Genomic DNA, 20,755 nt, shown 5'->3' with positions numbered 1-20,755 from the left:
CTAGGTGTGCCACAGCATTCAGCAGTGTTTGAATTTGAGGTATGTCACATTGATGTTCTCAGTGAGGAATGAGGTGTGGCCTGAATTCAAACAGTGGTGTTTGGCACCAGACCAGGAACAGTCTCCCACGTTGGAGTGGATCAGGCTTTGCCTCGACGTGAATATGAGTGCCAGCTTGTGTAAGAACCTTCCAATCTTGGATGGCAGGCTGGCATGCAGCTCAGCCCAGGCGTGCTGAGGCCCAGAGGCCCCTGGCAGACCTACCCGGCCCTCCTGTCTTGGCAGTTCTCAAGGAGGGGTCTGCTTAGTCTTCTCTGTGCTGTGACCGTCCCCTGTGCTGGCCTGTGTCTCTCAGAGGAATGAGAAGTCCTGGAGTCCCATGTCAGCCAGGCTTGCTGTGCTGTGTCAGCACAGACAGCTCCTTCCAGGGGAGTAAATGTAAGTTACTCATCACATCTGGGAGCACTGTGTGGTCCTCCCAACTGCTGTGCATTGGCTTTGCTGGTAGTTGGCAGGCGGAAGTGTCACACACAGTTTCCTTTCCTCTTCGGCTGATCAGGGCAGAATCGCCGTCTATAAGTTCAGCCTCCTGGTTGGGGTTGCACTGTGCTCCCAGCGCTTTCTTACTTTCCCAACAATCACCTCGAGGGCCACCCTATAACTTCTCTGAAACACAAATCACTTCTCTTTTCTCTCTCCTCTCCTCTCCTCTCCTCTCCTCTCCTCTCCTCTCCTCTCCTCTCCTCTCCTCTCCTCTCCTCTCCTCTCCTCTCCTCTCCTCTCCTCTCCTCTCCTCTCCTCTCCTCTCCTCTCCTCTCCTCTCCTCTCCTCTCCTCTCCTCTCCTCTCCTCTCCTCTCCTCTCCTCTCCTCTCCTCTCCTCTCCTCTCCTCTCCTCTCCTCTCCTCTCCTCTCCTCTCCTCTCCTCTCCTCTCCTCTCCTCTCCTCTCCTCTCCTCTCCTCTCCTCTCCTCTCCTCTCCTCTCCTCTCCTCTCCTCTCCTCTCCTCTCCTCTCCTCTCCTCTCCTCCTCTCCTCTCCTCTCCTCTCCTCTCCTCTCCTCTCCTCTCCCCTCCCCTCCCCTCCCCTCTCCCCTCTCCTCTCCTCTCTCCTCTCTCCTCTCTTCTTCTCTCTTTCTTTCTCTCTCTCTCCTCTCTCCTCTCTTCTTCTTTCTCTCTCTCTCCTCTCTCCTCTCTTCTTCTCTCTTTCTTTCTCTCTCTTTCTCTGTCACCCAGACTGAAGTGCAGTGGCGATCAGCTCGCTGCAGCCTTGAGCTCCTAGGCTCAAGAAATCCTCCTGCTTCAGCCTCCCAAGTGGCCAGGACCACAGGTGTGCACCACCACACCCAGCTAATTATTATATTTGCCATAAATGTGGGGTCTTGCTATGTTGCCCAGGCTGGTCTCAAACTCCTTGCCTCAACACCTCAGCCTCCCAAAGTGCTAGAATTACAGGTGTGAGCCACTGCACTCCTGCTCCCTTATCTAATCTGTACTTTGGGGCTGAATCCCATGTACAACATTTCTCTAAGGCTGTACTGGGTGTGGACCCCTAGAGCTGAGGAGCTGTTTTCCAGGTTGCTTTGAGCACCCTTCCTGGCCCCCAGTCTCAGGGTGACTTGTGAATCAAGCTTCTGAGTCTCATCAGCTGACACTCACTATGGGGCTGTTAACATCTGAATTAATTATAACCAGATACAGTCAACCAGTGCATTCCTCAGCCTCTCTAGCCACATTTCAAGTGCTCAGTAGCCACGTGGCTAGTGCCGCCAGTATTAGTGCAGGCCTAGAACATTCCATCATTGCGAAAGTTTAATAGAACAGACTAGTGAATCAATATATACAAATCAAGGATTATGAAAACAACCCAATGTCCATGATGACTAGAAAAACAAAATGTGGTCCATCCATACCATGGGTGCTATTCAGACATGAAAAGGGTTGAAGCACTGATTCATACTACAACGTGAATGACCTTGAAAGCATGATGCTGAGTGAAAGTAGCTGGGCACAGAAGGCCACATGATGTGTGATTCCCTTAATATGAAATGTCCAGGACAAGCAAATGCAGAGACAGAAAGATTAGCGGTTTTCAAGGGCTCGGACAGGGAACAGTCGTTAATGGGAGGGGTTTCCTTCTGAGGGGATGGAAATAGTGGTACTGGTAGTGGTTGTACAACCTTGGGAATAAACTAAAAACATTGAATTATTCATTTTATTTTATTTTTTATTTAAGACAGGGTCTTGGCCGGGCGCAGTGGCTCACGCCTGTAAATCCTAGCACTCTGGGAGGCTGAGGCGGGCGGATTGCTCAAGGTCAGGAGTTTGAAACCAGCCTGAGCAAGAGCGAGACCCCCGTCTCTACTATAAATAGAAAGGAATTAATTGGCCAACTAAAAATATATAGAAAAAATTAGCCAGGCATGGTGGTACATGCCTGTAGTCCCAGCTACTCGGGAGGCTAAGGCAGTAGGATCACTTGAGCCCAGGAGTTTGAAGTTGCTGTGAGCTTGGCTGACGCCATGGCACTCACTCTAGCCTGGGCAACAAAGTGAGACTCTGTCTCCAAAAACAAACAAACAAAAAAAAAACGACAGGGTCTTGCTCTGTCTCCCCAGCTAGAGTGTCATGACATCAGCCTAGCTCACAGTAACTTCAAACTCCTGGGCTCAAGCAATCCTCCTGCCTCAGCCTCCCGAGTAGCTGGGACTACAGGCATGTACCACCATGCTCGGCTAATTTTTTCTATATCTTTTTCTTAGTTGTCTGGCTAATTTCTCTCTCTCTTTTTTTTTTTTTGGTAGAGATGGGGTCTCGCTCTTGCTCAGCGCTGGTCTCGAACTCTTGACCTCGTGCGATCCTCCCGCCTCAGCCTCCCTGAATGCTAGGATTACAGGTGTGAGCCACCATGCCCAGCCTTGCTTGGGCTGCCTTAATAAAATCCCACAGACTGGATGGCTTAAACAACGGAAGTTTATTTCTCACGGTTTTGGAGGCTGAGAAGTCCGAGATCAAGGTGCTAGCAAGGTAGATTTCATTCTGAGGCTTTTTCTTTGGCTTTAGGTGGCCACCATCTTGCTGTGAGTTCACGAGGCCTGTTTGTGAGAAAAAGAGAGCTCTCTGGTGTCTCTTCCTACAAGGACAATAATCTTATCAGATCTGGGCCACACCCTTGTGACCTCCATTAACCTTAATTACCTTCTAAAAGGCCCATCTCCAAATACAGTCACACTGGGGGCTAGGGGTCCACGTGAATTTGGGGGAACACAAACATTTAGTCCACAGCAGTTTCATATTGTTTCTTACGAAAAACATAATATTACCAATTTTATTTTATGTCATTGTTTGGTTTATTGGTTTTTTTTTTATCACCCTCAGTACATTGGGAACAGAAGGAAATCCGGCAGTTTGATTAGGAGTGGAGGGTGCCTTCGTTTTAGATCTGTCACAGCGTCTGAGTGCCTCTTGGAGAGGGTGTCCCTAAGCTGAGCCTCTGGTCCCCAAGGCCTTCTTGTGTGCCAGTTGAGAGCCCTGGGGGATCTGAGGGGCGTGGCTGAGATGCTCTGGAACAGTCCACCAGAATGGAGATTGCTGTAATTGATGGTAATGAAGGCTAATGACCATAATTATGCAGCAATGGTGCCCTGGGAGGACAAGAGCACGGTGTTGAGGGAGCTGCAGGCTACATGCATGGAAGCAGCTGACAGCAAGCAAAGTCCAAATGCACACTCATGGAATGGCAGCCCCCCACAGTGACTGATGGCAGTGACCAAGACACAGGGGTTTTCCTGGATAACTTATTTTTTAAAGCTGTGCTTTTTCTCATACACTTATACCTTTGCAAAAATATATGACCTTAAATAAGGCTTGTACCATGTGATTGCCTCTCGTAATGGCACCTTCAAGAGACATGCTGCTAATACCACAAGGCCCGAATGTCATAGGTATGTTGTCTGTACCCAAATTCATGCACATCTGGGCACTTCTGGTCTTTCACGATTACGAATACTGTGGTAATGTGCCTCCTGTAAATACCTCTGTGTTTACAGGTGTCCTCCCTGTAGGATGGGTTCTCAGAACAGGAATTTGGAGATCAACGATTATGCTCTTGTCAGTGTTAAAGATCTTACCTGTAATCCTAGCTCTCTGGGAGGCCGAGATGGGCGGATTGCTCGAGGTCAGGAGTTCAAAACCAGCCTGAGCAAGAGCTGAGACCCCTTGCTTTCTACTATAAATATGCTTTCTACTATAGAAAGATGCTTTCTACTATAAATAGAAAGAAATTAATTGACCAACTAATATATATAGAAAAAATTGGCCGGACATGGTGGCGCATGGCTGTAGTCCCAGCTACTTGGGAGGCTGAGGCAGGAGGATCGCTTGAGCCCAGGAGTCTGAGGTTGCTGTGAGCTAGGCTGACACCATGGCACTCACTCTAGCCTGGGCAACAAAACGAGACTCTGTCTCAAAAAAAAAAAAGATCTTTCTAAAACTCCCCTCCAGAAAGGCTGTACGAAGCATACCCTGTGAGGAGTACATGAGAAAGGCACTGGTGTTCTTGTTGTAATCTGAGAGTTTTCATTGGAGAATAGTAACTCCTGCAGGTTTTTTGGTATACTTTTTAAGCTTTTTTGGTATATTTTCTTAAATTCTCAACACCTAGCATGGTGCACAGCTTGTGATGTGCTTTCAGATATTTGCTATTAGATAATAAATAATGAAAGAAATAAATGAATGAAAGAAAGAATGTCATGTGTCCTTGAAGCAGCCACGAATGTCATGCACACACTGGCAAGCAGGTACATACACACCTGTGTGCACACATAGGAAACACACTTGCTTTAAGCTGCATGTTCCTTTCCCTAATTCAGCTGAACCTGTGATGGAAGGTGTGGAGGTGGCTTCCTCCTGCATCCCAGGTGTCAGGCATGCGGGGGGGGGGGGGCCTGGGAGGGACTGGGTCCTTTGTGTCTTCCTCCAGCCACTCCGATGCCTGGCCTGGACCTCAGCACTGAGGACAGAGCTGCTGAACAACATACAGGGCCTAAGCAGTGTGTCTGCCGTGTTCTTTGGGGACTGTGCAGGGCTTTGAGGGGGACAATTCATAAAAGTGAGTTTAGGGAAGGCCGTAAGGGGCCCGGTTTCAAATTTAAGGATCCCTGTGGGTGCCAGGGGGTTGTTGAAGTCTTTTGAACAAAAGAATGGTATGATGAATGCAGCCTATGAAGTTAGTTGTCTTGCCAGTGTGTGTGATGGGTGGGAGAGGAGGAACCCTTTGCTCTACAGGTAGTGGGGAGGAGGGAAGAGTTGGTATGGTAAGGGCCCGGGAATGGGAAGGGTAAATGGGAGATCGATCACCCAGGTGGAATCAACACAATTTGAAAACAGACTAGGGAGAAGACAGTCATTGTCCATTGTGAGCCAGGAAGATAGGGGGGCGGTCATTACAGGGAATAGGCAAATGCAGGTTAATTCTGAGAGCTGCCTTTACCTGTCTGTCTGAGAGTGTCCACCTGCTGTGACTGCCACCCATATCCATAAGGCCCAGATTGGGGGACAAGCACCCTGTGAGCACCATTCTGAGTTGGCTGTCTGAGCTCATGGCTGCTGCCAGTGTTGGGGGAACTAAAATTGACAGCTGGAAGGTCTTTTTTTTTTTTTTTTTGAGGTAGGGCCTCACTCTGTTACTGAAGGCCAGAGCCAGAGTGCAGTGGCGATATCATAGCTCACTGCAACCTCAAACTCCTAGGCTCAGGTAGGCAATCCTCCTGCTTCAACCTTCCAAGTAGCTGGAACTACAGGCACATGTCACCACACCTGGCTATGTTTGTCTTATTTTTGTGTAGAGATGGTTTTGCTATTGCCCAGGCTGGTCTATAGTGTCATAAAGATAAAGATTGTTAGAGAATTGGGTCTCCAAACTGGAGGCTAGCAGCTAATTGAGAAAAGGGATACTTCTTCAGTTCTTTCAGAAGGAGCGTAGGTGCAGCCCAGTGGGACACAGTGAGTGGTGAGCAGGGGCCCCAAGGGTAGGGCAGCGGGAGCCGAGTGCAGCCTGGTCCAGCTCTCAGGGAGGGGGTGTTCTATAAAGCTCTGAGGCCGAGGGCTAGAGTTGCCCCCAGGCTGCAGGGAACTCATCGCTGCTAGCAGCGCACTTTTAAATAGGTGCGTGGAGTCAGAGGAGTGCTTCTGGGAAGAGATAGAGACGAGCCTGAGTGATATTTGGAAAGGGAGCTTGACAGGAGTGTCTGCTCCAACATAGTTCAGCAGGGATATGTCCTGATGCCCTCCTTCATGGTTTTCAGAGATGGTTATGAATTTCAGAAAACACAGAAAAACAAAATAAAATAGGGCCAGAGTCAGGGCCACTGCCGCCACCATCACCCTCCAGAGCCTCTGGGACCCTCAGCGCCCCCGCTGCCCAGTCCCCCAGACCATCCCTCTCCACACCATGCCACAGGAGAAGACCTTAAAGCAGCGCCACACCTTCAAACAAAGAGTAGATGATGTCTGATTTATCCCAGAGTAGCATCCTACCAAAATCCCGGTGATAATAGCACAAATACAAGGATGAGAAGCAGCTTCCTATCCTGGATAAAACCAAGTTTATTATACTTGATCATGTCAACACGAGTGACATCATCAAAATAATTAGAAGGCGCTTACACTTAATGCTAATGAAGCCTTCTTCCTGTTGGTGACAGAGGCATGGTGTGTGTCTCCTTGCCAATCCTGGAGGTGTGTGAGAGTGAGGAGGGCGAAGACGGAGTCCTGCATGTGGTGTATTCCTCCAGGAGGTGTTTGGAATGATATTGTCAGTGTAAGACTAGAAAAATGCATCTATTCTAGAACTTTTTAAACTCTTAGCAAGGAAAAAAAGGGACATTACCAACTGAAATTGATCAGTTCATCTAATCACAGATCATCAAAACATTTGTGTTCCCACCTAGGAGTTTTAGGAAGTTGTTTTTGTATTTCAGGCAGAAAAACTGAGCTCCAAATGATCACATTTAGCTTTGGAAAACTATATTATTTAACCTCGGCTATCTTGTTTGCATTCTAAGTTGCCAACAGCAACAACAAAAAGAAAGCAGATACCCTTGATCCCACCAGCTAGAGAAAAGCTTCTGTTCCTGTCTGGAGTGTTGGTTTGCAGTCTGCTTTCTGTGCATGTCTGTACTAGTGTCTGTTTCTGTTTGGCCAGTCTCTGCCACTCTCCCCATGTCTCTCTTCCCCACACAGGACACAGGCTTTGGGCAACAGCAGACTGAGCTGAGAAACAATCTTTCACTCCTTCATTCAGCCAGCGTTAACTCTTCAATTTCTTGTGGCCAATAAAAGAACAGCCCCATCTGACCTTAAGCTGGAGAGCTGATTCAGGGTGTGCCCCTGTGGGGCCAGGGCCTGCACAAGCGTCCATACAAGTGGACGAGGGAGCCCAGAGAAGGGTCACATGATGGGTGTGATGTGAGAAGGGCATGCCCCCGTTGTGGCTTTGGGGTGGAGGAAGGAGCAGAGGATGAAGGCGCAGCGAGACCTCCAGGAGCCGGAAGGGCCGCGATTCTGTCCAGAGCCCCTGGAGCCCCACAGCCCTTGGGGCGGCAGCCAGGGAGAGCTGCTTCACACTGCACCCACACAACTGAGAGGTAGTGCACTGGTGGTGTTTTAAGACACTAAGTTTGTGGGAATTTGTTACAGCAACAAGAGGAAACTCAGATGCTTTGATGTCATTAAAAAGTCTCTGAGGCCAGCCACAGTGGCTCACACCTGTAATCCTAGTACTCAGGGAGGCCAAGGTGGGCAGATCACTCAAGGTCAGGAGTTCAAGACCAGCCTGAGCAAGAGCGACACCCCCATCTCTACTAAAAAAATAAATAGAAATTAATTGGCCAACTAAAAATATATAGAAAAAATTAGCTGGGCATGGTGGCGCATGCGTGTAGTCCCAGCTACTCAGGAGGCTGAGGCAGGAGGATCGCTTGAGCCCAGGAGTTTGAGGTTGCTGAGCTAGACCGATGCCACAGCACTCTAGCCCGGGCAACAGAGTGAGACTCTGTCTCAAAAAAAAAAAAAAAGTTTCTGAAAATGTTGGTGCCTACATAACATCATCTTACAGATTATCTTCTAGATCTACCATGATGTTGTTAACCAGTCCCCGGTGTTAGTTGTTTTGGCTGTTTCTGATTTATGTCCTTGTTGTCAAATCAGACAAATTTGTATCTGATTTGTGTGGCTAGTTTGTGCCGTGGACCTTCACTGCCTGGGTACTTGTGGATAAGTCTCTGCATCTCTGTCACCTCGTCCCCCATCCATGTGGCCTTGAATGTTGAACAGAATGTGGACTCTTCTCGCAGTCTTCCAATCTTTCTCATATTGCTTTTCCAAATATTAATTGAGTAAAACATAATTTTGGAGAGGGAGGAATGCTATCCTTCCTTAAGTATCAGCTTTGTGGTCAATCCTTGGATCTGCTTGCTACTTTTTTTTCTTTTGTTTAAAATTCTGGTTTATGGGCCGGGCGTGGTGGCTCATGCCTATAATCCTAGCACTCTGGGAGGCCAAGGCGGGTGGATTGCTCAAGGTCAGGAGTTCGAAACCACCCTGACGGAGACCCTGTCTCTACTAAAAATAGAAATAAATTAATTGACCAACTAAAAATATATATACAAAAAATTAGTTGGGCGTGGTGGCACATGCCTGTAGTCCCAGCTACTCGGGAGGCTGAGGCAGGAGGATCACTGGAGCCCAGGAGATTGAGGTTGCTGTGAGCTAGGCTGACGCCACGGCACTCACTGTAGCCTGGGCAACAAAGTGAGACTCTGTCTCAAAAAAAAAAAAAAAAAAATTCTGGTTTATGAAATTTGTTGCATGTGTGCTTAATAAATGAGCACTAAGTGTAGAAGTGGGTGTATCTAAGGGAAATCCCTATAAAGATATCTCTTGAGCTCCTGCAGTTTTGCCTAGTGAATTTTTGACCAAAAAAAAAAGAGGTTACCTATTATATAGGGAATAAGAAAGGGACACTTATAAGTAACCATCTATATGATCTGATTAAACTGAATTGTTACAGAGCACTTAAGTCAGTTAGTAGCGACGTATTAAGACAGCTGTTTCCAAGAAGATACTTTGTTCTGAAAAGTCAGAACTAGATCAACATCTTCGCCTCCTTCCCCCATTCCCTGCCTCCCTCCCCTCAGGAACCCCACCCCATCTTCCACCTGTTCCTTTCTTTGTAGCTGCAGACAGTTCTTCTGTCATTAAAGAAGCAAACAGAACACAGACACCCACGTAACCGTCCTCCTTGGGCCTGAACCTGCTCTGGCTCTTGTTGCAGCATCTCTGCCCTGCCCTGCCTGGCTCCCACGCTTCTCTGGAACTTGCTAGTCACCTTCTCCCCCACTTACCCCCGCAGCTGCTTTTGCAAAGGTTAGCAACACTCTCCTAATGACTAAGCCCACTTTTTCACTCTCTGTGACTTTTTCTGGTTTTCCCTCACCCTACCTGATGCTGCTTTCTTTCTGCCTCCTCCTCTGCCTGTCTCTTAAATGTTGGCTTTCCAACATTTACCCCAAAATGGCCACCTCCTAGATAGCTACAGATACAGGTGTGTGCATAGAGATTTCTCACACACACACCCCTACCTGCTGACGACCCCAAATACAGACCTGCAGCCCAGACAGTTTGCTCAGCCCTCGACTCCCAGGAAGCAGCTGCCTCCTGGCCACCTGTGCTTAGCTGGGTCACAAGACCAGGCCGAGGCCACATTTTCACCCAGCCCCACCTGCACAGGCTGCTACTCTGTGCCGTACTTGGGAGGCTGTGGCGCCATTCACTGTGCCGCTCATGGCAGAATGTGGGAGTCATTCTGAATTCTTCTCTGACACCCACATCCAGGGGCATGGATCCCATGGATTCTGTCTGATTGCCCGTAGCTGACCTGAGTCCACACAGCTGCGTCCACTCGGATGGTGGCTACTCCTTGGCTGCTTGCTCTGCCCTCTCAGTGGAGCTGGGACAGCTTTTCCAACTTGCAGGGCCAATTGTCTTGCTTGTCTTGCTTTTCTGCTTGTAGTCTTTCAGTAGTTTTTTCATCTTTCTTTTCTGGCACTTTTTTTTGTTTTTCTTTTTAAACACTCTAGCTCTGTTGCCCAAGCTAGAATGCAATAGCATCATGGTGACCTCAAACTCCTGGGCTCAGCCGGGCGAAGTGGCTCACGCCTGTAATGCACTCTGAGAGGCCAAAGCAGGTGGATTGCTCGAGGTCAGGAGTTCAAAACCAGCCTGAACAAGAGTGAGACCCCATCTCTACTATAAATAGAAAGAAATTAATTGGCCAACTAATATATATAGAAAAAATTAGCCGGGCGTGGTGGCACATGCCTGTAGTCCCAGCTACTCAGGAGGCTGAGCCAGGAGGATTGCTTGAGCCCAGGAGCCTGAGGTTGCTGTGAGCTAGGCTGACGCCACGGCACTCACTCTAGCCTGGGCAACAGAGTAAAACTCTGTCTCAAAAAAAAACTCCTGGGCTCAAGGGATCCTCCTGCCTTAGCTTGGATTACAGGCACATACCACCACCTTGGTTAATTATTCTATTTTTAGTAGAGACACTCTTGCTCAGGCTGGTCTCAAACTCCTGACCTCAAGTGATCCTCTCGCCTTGGCCTCCCAGAGTGCTAGGATTACAGGCGTGAGCCACCGCACCTGGACTCTGGTGCCTTCTTGGTCATGATTTGCCTTGACAACTTTTTAGCAACAACCCCACCACCACCACCACAGCCACAACAGCCCCACACCAGCACCGTCCTGTGCCTGGGCCAGCCATGCTGCCACTTGCCTTCATCACTGTGCCAGCAACTGCAGTGTGCCCTCCTCCCCAGCACTTCTAGAGAAGGGGTTCAGTCTTCCCCAGCACCAGGTGCCCCCACAGCCCTACCCTGCCCAGGCCCTGCTACCTGTGGCCAAGTACTGCCCACATGGGCTGTGCCAAGCTGCAGCCTGTCCCTCTCCTTTCCTCTCTAGAACACACCCCGGAGGTGGCACTTGGACCAGTGTCATAGTGGGTTACTTGGTATCTGTTATCAGATCTAGTAACAAAATGAAGTATTCCTTTCCCCAGAAGGTGCTATGCAAAATGTTCAGACAGAACGCTGGCGCTAACGTGTTGTTGTGGTTTGTTTTCTCTCCAGAAAATGAATCCTGATTTGTTCCTGTCTCTCTTATCTAGCGGTAAGCATCCATGGCATTCAGGAGGAAGACCCCCCGCACGCTCAGCTCACCAGGCTGGATAACATGCTGCTGGCTGAGGGCGTGTCCAGGCCGGAGAAGAGGGAAAGAGGAGGACCGGCGGCAGTGGCCGGCACAGCAACCCCAGGTGGCTGTCCAAATGACAATAGCATTGAGCACTCTGACTACAGGGCCAAGCTGTCCCAGATCCGACAGATTTACCACTCTGAGCTAGAGAAATATGAACAGGTGATCTTTCTGCATGGAAGAGTTTCTATCATGTGAATGCACATTTGTCAAAGCAAAACTGGGAACGCTAACCACCTTTCCTTTGTGGCGCAGAACAGGGAGTACACCAGAGGTGGCCAGTGTCACTGAAAGCCCTTTCCACTGACTTCTCAGTCGCCAGCCTGTGTGAGCCAGGGCGTGGCAGGTGGCTGGTGCAGTGTGGAGCCTGCCGCCCCTTGCTGCCCTGCTGCTCAGTCACAGGCTGGCCTGTCTGTGTCCCCACCCCAGGCCTGCCATGAGTTCACCACACATGTCACCAACCTTCTCCGGGAGCAGAGCAGGATGAGGCCCGTCTCCCCCAAGGAGATCGAGCGCATGGTGGGCGTCATTCACAGCAAGTTCAGTGCCATCCAGATGCAGCTGAAGCAGAGCACCTGCGAGGCCGTGATGACGCTGCGCTCACGGTTCCTCGATGCCAGGTCAGGGACCGCACACTGCCAAGGCCCCGAGGGTGGGCTCTGAGGAAGTGACAGGGATCAGTGCTGGCTGGGCTTGAAGATAGCTGGGAAGACGATCCTGAAGTATTGACTGCTCTTTTCAGAATTGCTAGAAAACTACAGTTGGAGATAGGGGGGTGTTGCTAGAGTCCCAGCATATTAACGTGGACACTGAGGCTGTCTGTCTTTGCAGGCGTAAGCGACAGAACTTCAGCAAGCAGGCGACAGAAGTGCTGAATGAGTATTTTTATTCCCATTTGAGCAACCCTTACCCCAGCGAAGAGGCCAAAGAGGAGCTGGCCAGGAAGGGTGGCATCACAGTCTCCCAGGTGATGTCCTCTTCTGCCACACATCGCCCCCTGCCCTGTACGTGGAAGGTTGAGTTTCATGAGGACACCCCAGGAAGTCAGTCAAATGTGTGGAGGGACAGTGTGGAACAGGAGCCAAGGGTGCAGACTCTGTGTCGGCCCGCCGAGGCTCGGATCCTGGCTCTGCGCTGAGTGTGGGACTCAGGCAGGCGCTCCCCTCCTTAACTGTGAGGCAGCAACGCAAGTGCACCCCTCAAGAGACCTGGGGACTCCCTGAGGGACGAATGTGGAGTGTGCAGTCCCTGGCCCTATAGCCTGCTAGTCTGCCCCTAGCGTCCTCTGTGGAATTGAGGGCAAAGCAGGGAGGCGCTGAGGCAAAGAAACATTCCAGAGGGTTTTAAAGTGGGAACAGTAAGTCCAGGCAGCCTAACACAGAGAGGCCTGTCCAGGCCATAGGCAGGGGCAGTGTGAGTGTGCAGAGCAGGGCCTGGGCACAGCACTCCTGCTCGGGCAGGCACAGCCCCCGCCTCTGTGGCAGCAGTAGTGGCAGGCCCTAACACACGGCATGGCTCACCGAAAGTCAGCACAGCCCTCCGAAGTAGCCCCTTCTCCAAACTTCACAGTTGGAGGGACTGAGTTTCTAGTCCTCAGGCACCATGCTCTGCCCCACCCCACCCGGGCTGAGTCCAGCTGCATCTCTGTGACGGAGAGCATGAGGAATCCCTCAGGGTCCCACAGGGAGCAACACATCACAGAGGCGCCAGTCACATCTCCCTTGGGTCACCGGGAACTACTGTGGTGTCACCAGAAACAGGGCCAGAGCAGGAGCAAGGGGCAATACCTCTGTCTTCAAGGCCCTGGGAGAAGTGCCGGGTGCAGCTGCTGCTTGGGCACCGCCAACAGCTGTCTGGAGAGCAGCCAGGTCCACTCCATGGCTGGGGCCTCTGGAGAGCAGATGCCTCTTGGGACTGAGACTTCATCTGAAGAGAGGGTTGGTTGCAGACGGCAGTTTAGAAAGCACCGTCCACATTCTAGGCACTGTCCCACTGTGTGGCCTGGGCCCTGAGACCCTCCCACCCACCAGCAGGAGAATTTGGTGCTAGGAGCCCCTTCCCACTTTGGTGGAACCACCAGGTCTTGGGACATCCTGAAATGGCTGATGATTAGTTGAAGGGGAGGGTCTTTCAAATTTGGGTGCAGACATTATACAGGCTGCAAGGTTCCCCTAAGGAGAGATGGGGGCAAGAAGGGCATGATCAAGGAAGGCTGTCACAGCAGAGGCCCATGGACATCTTCAGGACAGAATCCGCTCCAGCTCCAGGCTGAGGAGGCCCGAGGAAGAAAGGGGGGCAGGGAGCCCAGCTGGGGGCAGGGGGAGGGTAGTGGGGGCCCCAGACAGCTACAGCTGCCTCAGCCAGAGGCCTGGGTGGGGAGCAGCTGGCGGCTCTGAGCTACAGCAGGTGGAGAAGGTGCCTCAGCCTGGGTGGCGCTGCATCCACGGCTGGCGAGGTGTGGCGTGGCCGCTCCCCACGCAGATGGCCCTGGCCAGGGGCCCACCCTCCTCCAGGCACTGGTCCTCTCTCCTAGCAGTGGGTCCCACCTCCTTGACCCCTTCACACAGAAAGCTTGCTCCTTGTCCCTCTAAAACGCCATGGAAAGTATTTGCTGCCATTCTCTGCAGACCTAGTTCCACAAGTTCTGGAGCATTCCTTGTAGATAAGGGGACGCCAACTGCTTACCTCATGTGGGTCAAGAGATGGCTGCCTCATGCCTAGGGACAGTCAGGGAAGAGGTGCTATTTTAGGAGCAGGGAGCACACAGAGACATCTTTCTTTTTATAGTTAACATTGGGAGGATAATGTATGGACATTAAAGAAAAAGTTTTTTTTTAAAAGACAGAGTCTCACTCTGTCATGCTGCCTAGGTGCAGTGGGGTCACCCTAGCTCACAGCAACCTCAAACTCTTGGGCTTAAGTGATCCTCCTGCCTCAGCCTCCTGAGTAGCTGGGACTGTAGGCGCACACCACCACACCCAGTTAATTTTTCTATTTTTAGTAGAGACAGTATCTCACTCTTGCTCAGGCTGGTCTCGAACTCCTGAGCTCAAGCAATCCTCCTGCCTCGGCCTCACAGAGTGCTGGGATTACAGGTGTGAGCCACCACACCTGGCCAAGAAGAACACTTTTAAGGACCAAAGGTCATCCACCACCCTACCCATCACTCAACGGCTTCATAGCTCTGCCTACACGATGTGTGTATTGCACTTGCTGTGGGATACCAAGCTGTGGCCCTGGGTGAGCACCAGATGTGTCCCTGCATGTAGGAAGGCTCTGGCCCGGGGGTGCTGACCCAGTGGTGATTCTGTTGCAGGAGACATTTTTTGTCATAACTTGGTGGGGGGATGCCAGGGACAATGCTCAACCCCTACAATGCTCAAGATGCTTCCACAGAGAACGATGCGGCCCCCAGCATCAGCAACGGTGCTGAAGGTGGCAAGCCCCATCCCCAGGGACTCCAGTGCTGGTTTGGAGTCAGACCTGGGCTCGGATTCTATCTTGGCCTGGCCAGCTCTTTCACCCCTGGGTCTCTGCTTTCTTACAGCATGGATGTGATGACAGCTCCTTCCCGGGTCGGTATGAGGAGTAAGCAAAGCAATGTATGAAAAGTGCTTAGCTCAGCACCTGGGTCATTCCAACTACCCGCCAGAGTTCATCCTTGTCATTTGATAAGTTCTGCATTTGATCACATTCCATTCTTCCTTAGACTGAACTCCTAGCAGTAGGGTTACTGGGTCCCAGGGGACACATGTCTCCCTGGCTCTCCCTTTCCCTGCAGAGGAATCCAGAATGTGACCTGCAGCCTGCTGCCACAGGGAGCAAGTGGCACTTGTCTCTTGTGTCTCTAAGCATGTCACAGACATTCCTGCTTTCCTTCCAGCTCCTTCCTCAGTCCAGGTTCCAGCAGCACCTGGCTCTTAGGCAGCAGAGTTTATTTCTCTCTCTCAAGACACACTGGGTGGAGGTTGTCCTCAACTCGTGTGGACATTTACCTGGGTCCACAGTTATCTGGTGCCACCTTCTCAGTCCCAGCCTCCGAACCAGCCCCCAGACTGAGTGTGTCCAAAGCCTTTTCCTCCCTGGCAGTAGGAGCAGCAGGCACCCTATGGGGCCCCCACAGTCTGTTCCCATCGTGCCTCACACCAGCTCAGCTCCTCCAACAACTTCTGTGTGGATGTCCACAGGTCTCTAACTGGTTTGGCAACAAAAGAATCCGGTATAAAAAGAACATGAGAAAGTTCCAAGAAGAGGCTACCATTTACACGGGTAAAACAGCCACAGAAACCACCGAAGTCGGGGTCCCAGGGAACCACACCAGCTGTCCACCAACACCCAGCTATGGTGAGTGAGGCTGGCCCAGCCCAGCGACCATCGTCTGTTCCCATGTGGCCGGACCACTGAGCCCATCCAGGGAGGCTGCCACGGGTCCACGCTGCCCCTCCCCGGCTGGTCACTGTGAGCACTCTTTCCTCTGTTCTGTTCGAGGTGCGTTGCCACGGCCACGATCTCGACCCACAGATACCGGCAGGCAGTGCCGGTGCTGTGGGGACAGAAACGCTGGTACCAATAAGAAAGGACACAAGCAGCGTGGTGGGGCGTGCCCTGCTCTCAGGGCTTGGGAGGGGTCTAGACCAGACGCCCACTAGCCTCTTGCTGGCGGAGGGGCTGGGTGGAGCCCAGCTTAGGGGTGCCACAGCTCTCCTGACTGCTGGCTCCTGCTGTGCCACTCATCCTCACCCTCCCACCTCTTCCAGGTCTGTCTGGGCCCTTCACACTGACCAGTACTGGGGGTGCCTTTCTCACCCTGCAGACGCTGGCCTCTCTCCGGCCCTCCCCTGGGGGAGCCAGCCTGCAGTCTCAGGTAAGTCTGGGGCAGCCCTGCAGAGCCCCAGTGGTGGCTGGTCTTCAGAATGAGCCATCTTGTCAGCCACCTCCCGGCCTGACCTCAGGGGGGCTCCCTGGAGGTCCTGGCAACCACATGGTCCCTGCTGTGATGACTGTAGGTTGGCTGAGCCACCTCCAGGGGCACAGCTCTTCGGGGTCCACTCTGCAAAGACCGTGCCTCACCCCTACCTCCACCTGTGGCAGGGAGATAACTCACGGGGCCACCAGGAATAGTTAGCTGACACAAGGCCCCAGGATGAGGGCTTTGGCTGTGGAGGGGAAGGAATCCTCCTCCTGGGGGAGCGTGAGGAGGAGGTGGCATCTGTCCCTGGAGAGGAAGGGGCAGGCAGCGAGCAGGAGGCCTGGAGGAAAGATGGGGCTCTTCCCACTGCAGATATGGGGCCCTGCTGGGCTCAGACCCACCACGTGCCAGTGCCGCAGTCCTGGCCAGGAAGGAGGGTTCTGCGCCAGCACCTCCCTTCCTGCTGTCTGGTGAGGAGCTGCAGGTGCCCGGCTTGGCCAGAGTGAGGATTCATTTGGGGACTAGGAAGAAAACGAGCCAGGGGTCTCGGGCAGCTGACATGCCCACCTGTCACAGGCCCAGCCTCCCCAGATGGTCACAGGGGCCTAACCCAGCTGCAGGTGGGCCTGGGGGGACCTGGTGTGAGGATTGTCCCGACCACACCACGTAGGCACACGCGTGACACGCCCACCTCGGAGTGAGGCTGCGCAGTATCGACCAGGGCCATGCAGAGCCCACAAGTTCCCTTCGTGGAGGTGTGTCCTGCAGAGTCAGGCAGCCCCTCCTGACTGACCACTGGGGGGCTTAGAGCAGACACCTCCTGCTGGCAAGGTCTGCCCTGGCAACAGGCAGTGTGCACCCCACACCTCCTGCAGTGGCAGCTGCCTTCCCATCACCATGGCAACCCCCAGCCAGGGCACAGGTGACAGGTCTCCTCTTGCCCTTTCTCCAGGTGCCCTTGCCACCACTGTGGCTCAGTCCTGTGCCTTGTGCGTAGTAGGCGTGGGTGTGTGTAAGATGAGTTAGGGGCTGAGGGTCCCGGCCACCACCAGCCCTGGACCTACCAGGCTGTCCTACCCACCCCACGTAGCAAGCAGGGTCCTGGTGCAAATGCCACAGCCTGCGGGCAGCCCCACCCAGACTGTGCCCAGCTTGGCTACCGTATCCTGCCCTCGTCTCTCAGAGCACCCCCACCTCCAACGGTGGCCCTGCGATGACCTGCCCTGGCACACAGCTCCCTTCCCCGCGCCCCTCAGCCTGGGCTCACGCAGATGCTCCTTCACAGAGCCGGCAGCCCTCTCTCGTCCCTGAGCGCCAGCCTGTTCCCACTCTTTCCCCACTAACCTCTTCCTTTAGGGACATAGGCCTGCCATCTGTTTTCCTGACCAAATGCCAGGTGTTGTGTGTCCATCTGAGGGCAGAACGTCCCTCAGCAAGCGCACCGCCTGAGCTGCTCTCACACGGACAGGCCTGGCATGCGCCGTGCCCACCACAGTGGGGCGGGTCCTGTGGACAAGCGTCCCAGAGGTGTGGGCGCCACACCTCCCCTGCACCACAGATGGAGCCCCAGCCCCTCATGGTGAGGGGCCCTGCCCGTCACCATGGGCACTGCCCTCCTGGCTGCCCAGTCAGGCCAGGGTTCAGAGCCTCTTCCCTCTCACTGAGTCTCACCGTGACGTCGTGGGGACTGCCGTCAGCTGCAGGCCTGAGCCCGTCTCCCACCCCTCAATGTGCAGAGACCCCAGCTGCGCTTGCCGCCACATCAGTCCTGTGCCAAAGCCCCTCGGGCTGGCAGTGCAGGCCAGTTTGCCCACAGCACAGTCCGGTGGTGAGGCTGCCACGGCCCAGCACTGACCACTGTGTTCCCCCTGCCCCCCCCCCCACTCTCCTTCAGGGTGATCTGTCGGCGTGATCTGAGCCTTTCCAGGGCCCCAGAAGGCCTGCCTCAGGGACGTGAGGGCTGGTGGCCACTGGCCTCATGGTCAGCGCCTCTGATGTTCGCTCTCTGTCTTTTCAGGCCAGAGGTTGCTGGCAGGGGGGCACCCCCCCGCTGTCGACCACCTCACCTGCTGGAGACCCTGGCAATGTCACCTCTGACGCGTTTCATTAAGTTTTGGGGACAAGCAAAAAGGAATGCCACATGGGCTTCCGTGCTGGCACTCGTGTTGTTCCGCACCTGCCACTGATGACCTCAGAACACCCAGGACTAGGGGACGGTGGCCCTGAGCCCCCTGTCCTGGGCTCTGCCGCAGTGCTGGTCTGCTGGGATTCACGATGGCCCAAAACGCCACTTGTTCTCCCACCTCAGTTTGAGTTCTTAATATTAATAGCAATTTTATGGTAAGACTGAATTGTCTCTTCTAGGACTCATCACAAATTTTCCCATTAAAATTTTGACTTATTTCAATCTTGATGTTTGTTCACTAACAGATTGGTTTCAGGTGGTAGCAGACGCGGTCGGCACCAGTCACAGCTGCGAGTGTTGTGTGTGATGTGCCTCTTCCCACACTGTGGGGTCAGCTCGTTCTGTTCAGATTTAGATCTCTCCTGAGCTCAGAATTCTGCTTGGAATTGGTTTTGCATTTTGTGTTGTTTTTGCTGTTTTGCTGGGGTTTTTTTGTTTTTTTGTGTTTTTTTTTGAGACAGTCTCGCTTTGTTGCCCAGGCTAGAGTGAGTGCCATGGCGTCAGCCTCGCTCACAGCAACCTCAAACTCCTGGCTCAAGCAATCCTCCTGCCTCAGCCTCCCGAGTAGCTGGGACTACAGGCATGCGCCACCATGCCCGGCTAATTTTTTCTATATTACTTGGCCAATTAATTTCTTTCTATTTTTAGCAGAGATGAGGTCTCACTCAGGCTGGTTTCGAACTCCTGACCTCAAGCAATCCGCCCGCCTCGGCCTCCCAGAGAGCTAGGATTACAGGCGTGAGCCACCGCACCCAGCTGTTTTCCTGTTTTTTTAATTTTGTTTTTAGCTTAAAAGTCATTATTGACAATAAGCTTCCCAAGCACTTTTCCTGCATTCTGCGCTGTGGGGTCCCACCAGCCAGTGCTGGCCAAGGCTTGGCACTTAGTGCCCCCCATCTCCTGCTTGAAGCTTCAGAGGGACCCTTCCCCACCCCACCCCACCCCTTGCTTCCTGGCCCACAAATGAAGATGACGAGGTGGAGCTGGACTGTTGGGAGATGTGAACGTGCTGCCAAGCCTAGAGCAAATGTCCCCTGCCCCGGTCAGCAGTGCCATGGTCACCCCAGCTCCACGCTGTTAGCCACCACCATGACTAGTGACTGAGCACCTGTCTAGAGTGTCGTGTGCCTTGACACGGCCGGGGAAGGCTTCCGTGCGCCTCCACACCAGCTCACCCCAGGTCCCAGCCAGCTGGGTGCGCCGATGCCCTCCAGTTCCTCGCCTGGCTGAGGGCTGCAGGCCAGGGGCTGCCCACAGGAGATGGCGGCATCCCAGCCTGCTCCATGAGGGCTGAGAGTGGTGGCCACCGCGAGTCAGGGTGGGGGGGGGCGTCCCTACCTCTATCCTCACTGGGCTCCTGCCTGGCCCCAGCTCTGGCTGCCCCCAGCCCAGCCCCTGCCACGGACTCTCCAGAGTCTCCACCAGGCCCACAAGTCCCCAGACCCCCATGCACTGTGGTCAGGCTGCTCCCGCCTGCTGTGCCCTCCACACGCCTCCATTTCTGTGGTTCCTAAGAGCCAAGCACGGGATCTCAGCTGCAGGCAGTACCAGAGGGCACAGGAAAGCACCTTCGTCCCTCCCTGTCCCATCCTGACCTTTCCCCAACCGTGTCCTGCTGCAATGATCTGTGATAGGGCCCCCAGCCTGAGTGGCCCCACTTGTCACATGACACGTGCTGTTGCCCACCTTGGAGGCTGCTCCTCGTCCATCCTGGAGCGGGCACCGCCTCTGCCTCATGTGGCCTCAAATGTGGGCTATTGAGAGGACTCCCATCTTTGCTGCTCCCTGAAGCTCGGCCTTGTCACAAGTTGATGGCATCGCCACCCTTCGCTCACTGCCTTGCATGCTGCCAGGGCCGGGGAGAGACCCCTCAGTGCAGCTGCGACATTTCCACTGAGCCCTCCTCATCTTCACCCGATCCCTGCCAGCACGAGCTGTTTGGGTGCTGGGCAGCCCTGACATCCAGGGCCCTGGACTCTGCAGCCTGGGGTGTTGGGCCAGGGTGTGACCGGATGGGAGGGGCATCTGGAGACGAGAGAAGGGGAGACGTCCCTCTGCCCACTCCTGGCCATAGCTGGGTCAGCTTGTGGTCCTACTGTGGGTTTCCCTCCCCACAGTGTCTTGTCTGGGTTTTCTATCATTTGTAGCCAAAAGATAGAAGTGACTCCCTCTCCCTGGCCTAAGTTCCTGTCATCACACTTCAGGAGGCTGAGGCAGGAAGATTGCCTTAAGGCCAGGAGTTTGAAACCAGCCTGATCAACATAGCCAGACCCCATGTCTACATAAGTAAGAAAATTTAAGCAGGGGTGGTGGCACTTGCCTATAGTCCCAGCTACTCGGGAGGCTGAGGCAGGAG

At 53.2% G+C, this 20,755-nt stretch overlaps 1 protein-coding gene and 1 pseudogene across 3 annotated transcripts in view; both read left to right on the top strand.

Moving 5' to 3' along the window:
* Positions 1–18,621, top strand: part of PBX4 (PBX homeobox 4) — a 45,294-nt gene extending 26,673 nt beyond the window's left edge. For all 3 annotated transcript variants that reach the window (XM_012741465.3, XM_012741466.3, XM_076001572.1), the window contains exons 3-8: positions 11,220–11,467; positions 11,735–11,925; positions 12,137–12,272; positions 15,493–15,649; positions 16,063–16,169; positions 18,232–18,621. In XM_012741465.3, the coding sequence (XP_012596919.1) occupies positions 11,220–11,467; positions 11,735–11,925; positions 12,137–12,272; positions 15,493–15,649; positions 16,063–16,169; positions 18,232–18,324 (932 nt within the window). In that variant the 3' untranslated portion in view covers positions 18,325–18,621. The remainder of the gene's footprint in view (positions 1–11,219; positions 11,468–11,734; positions 11,926–12,136; positions 12,273–15,492; positions 15,650–16,062; positions 16,170–18,231) is intronic.
* On the top strand, positions 5,460–7,849 carry LOC105858366 (microtubule-associated protein 1 light chain 3 beta pseudogene; annotated as a pseudogene).
* Positions 18,622–20,755: the final 2,134 nt, after the last annotated feature.

Source organism: Microcebus murinus, chromosome 4 (genome assembly GCF_040939455.1).
Source record: "Microcebus murinus isolate Inina chromosome 4, M.murinus_Inina_mat1.0, whole genome shotgun sequence".
Classification (NCBI taxonomy): Eukaryota; Metazoa; Chordata; class Mammalia; order Primates; family Cheirogaleidae; genus Microcebus; species Microcebus murinus.
The sequence above is the reverse complement of the archived record's forward strand: the minus strand, read 5'-3'. Positions and strand labels throughout refer to the sequence as shown.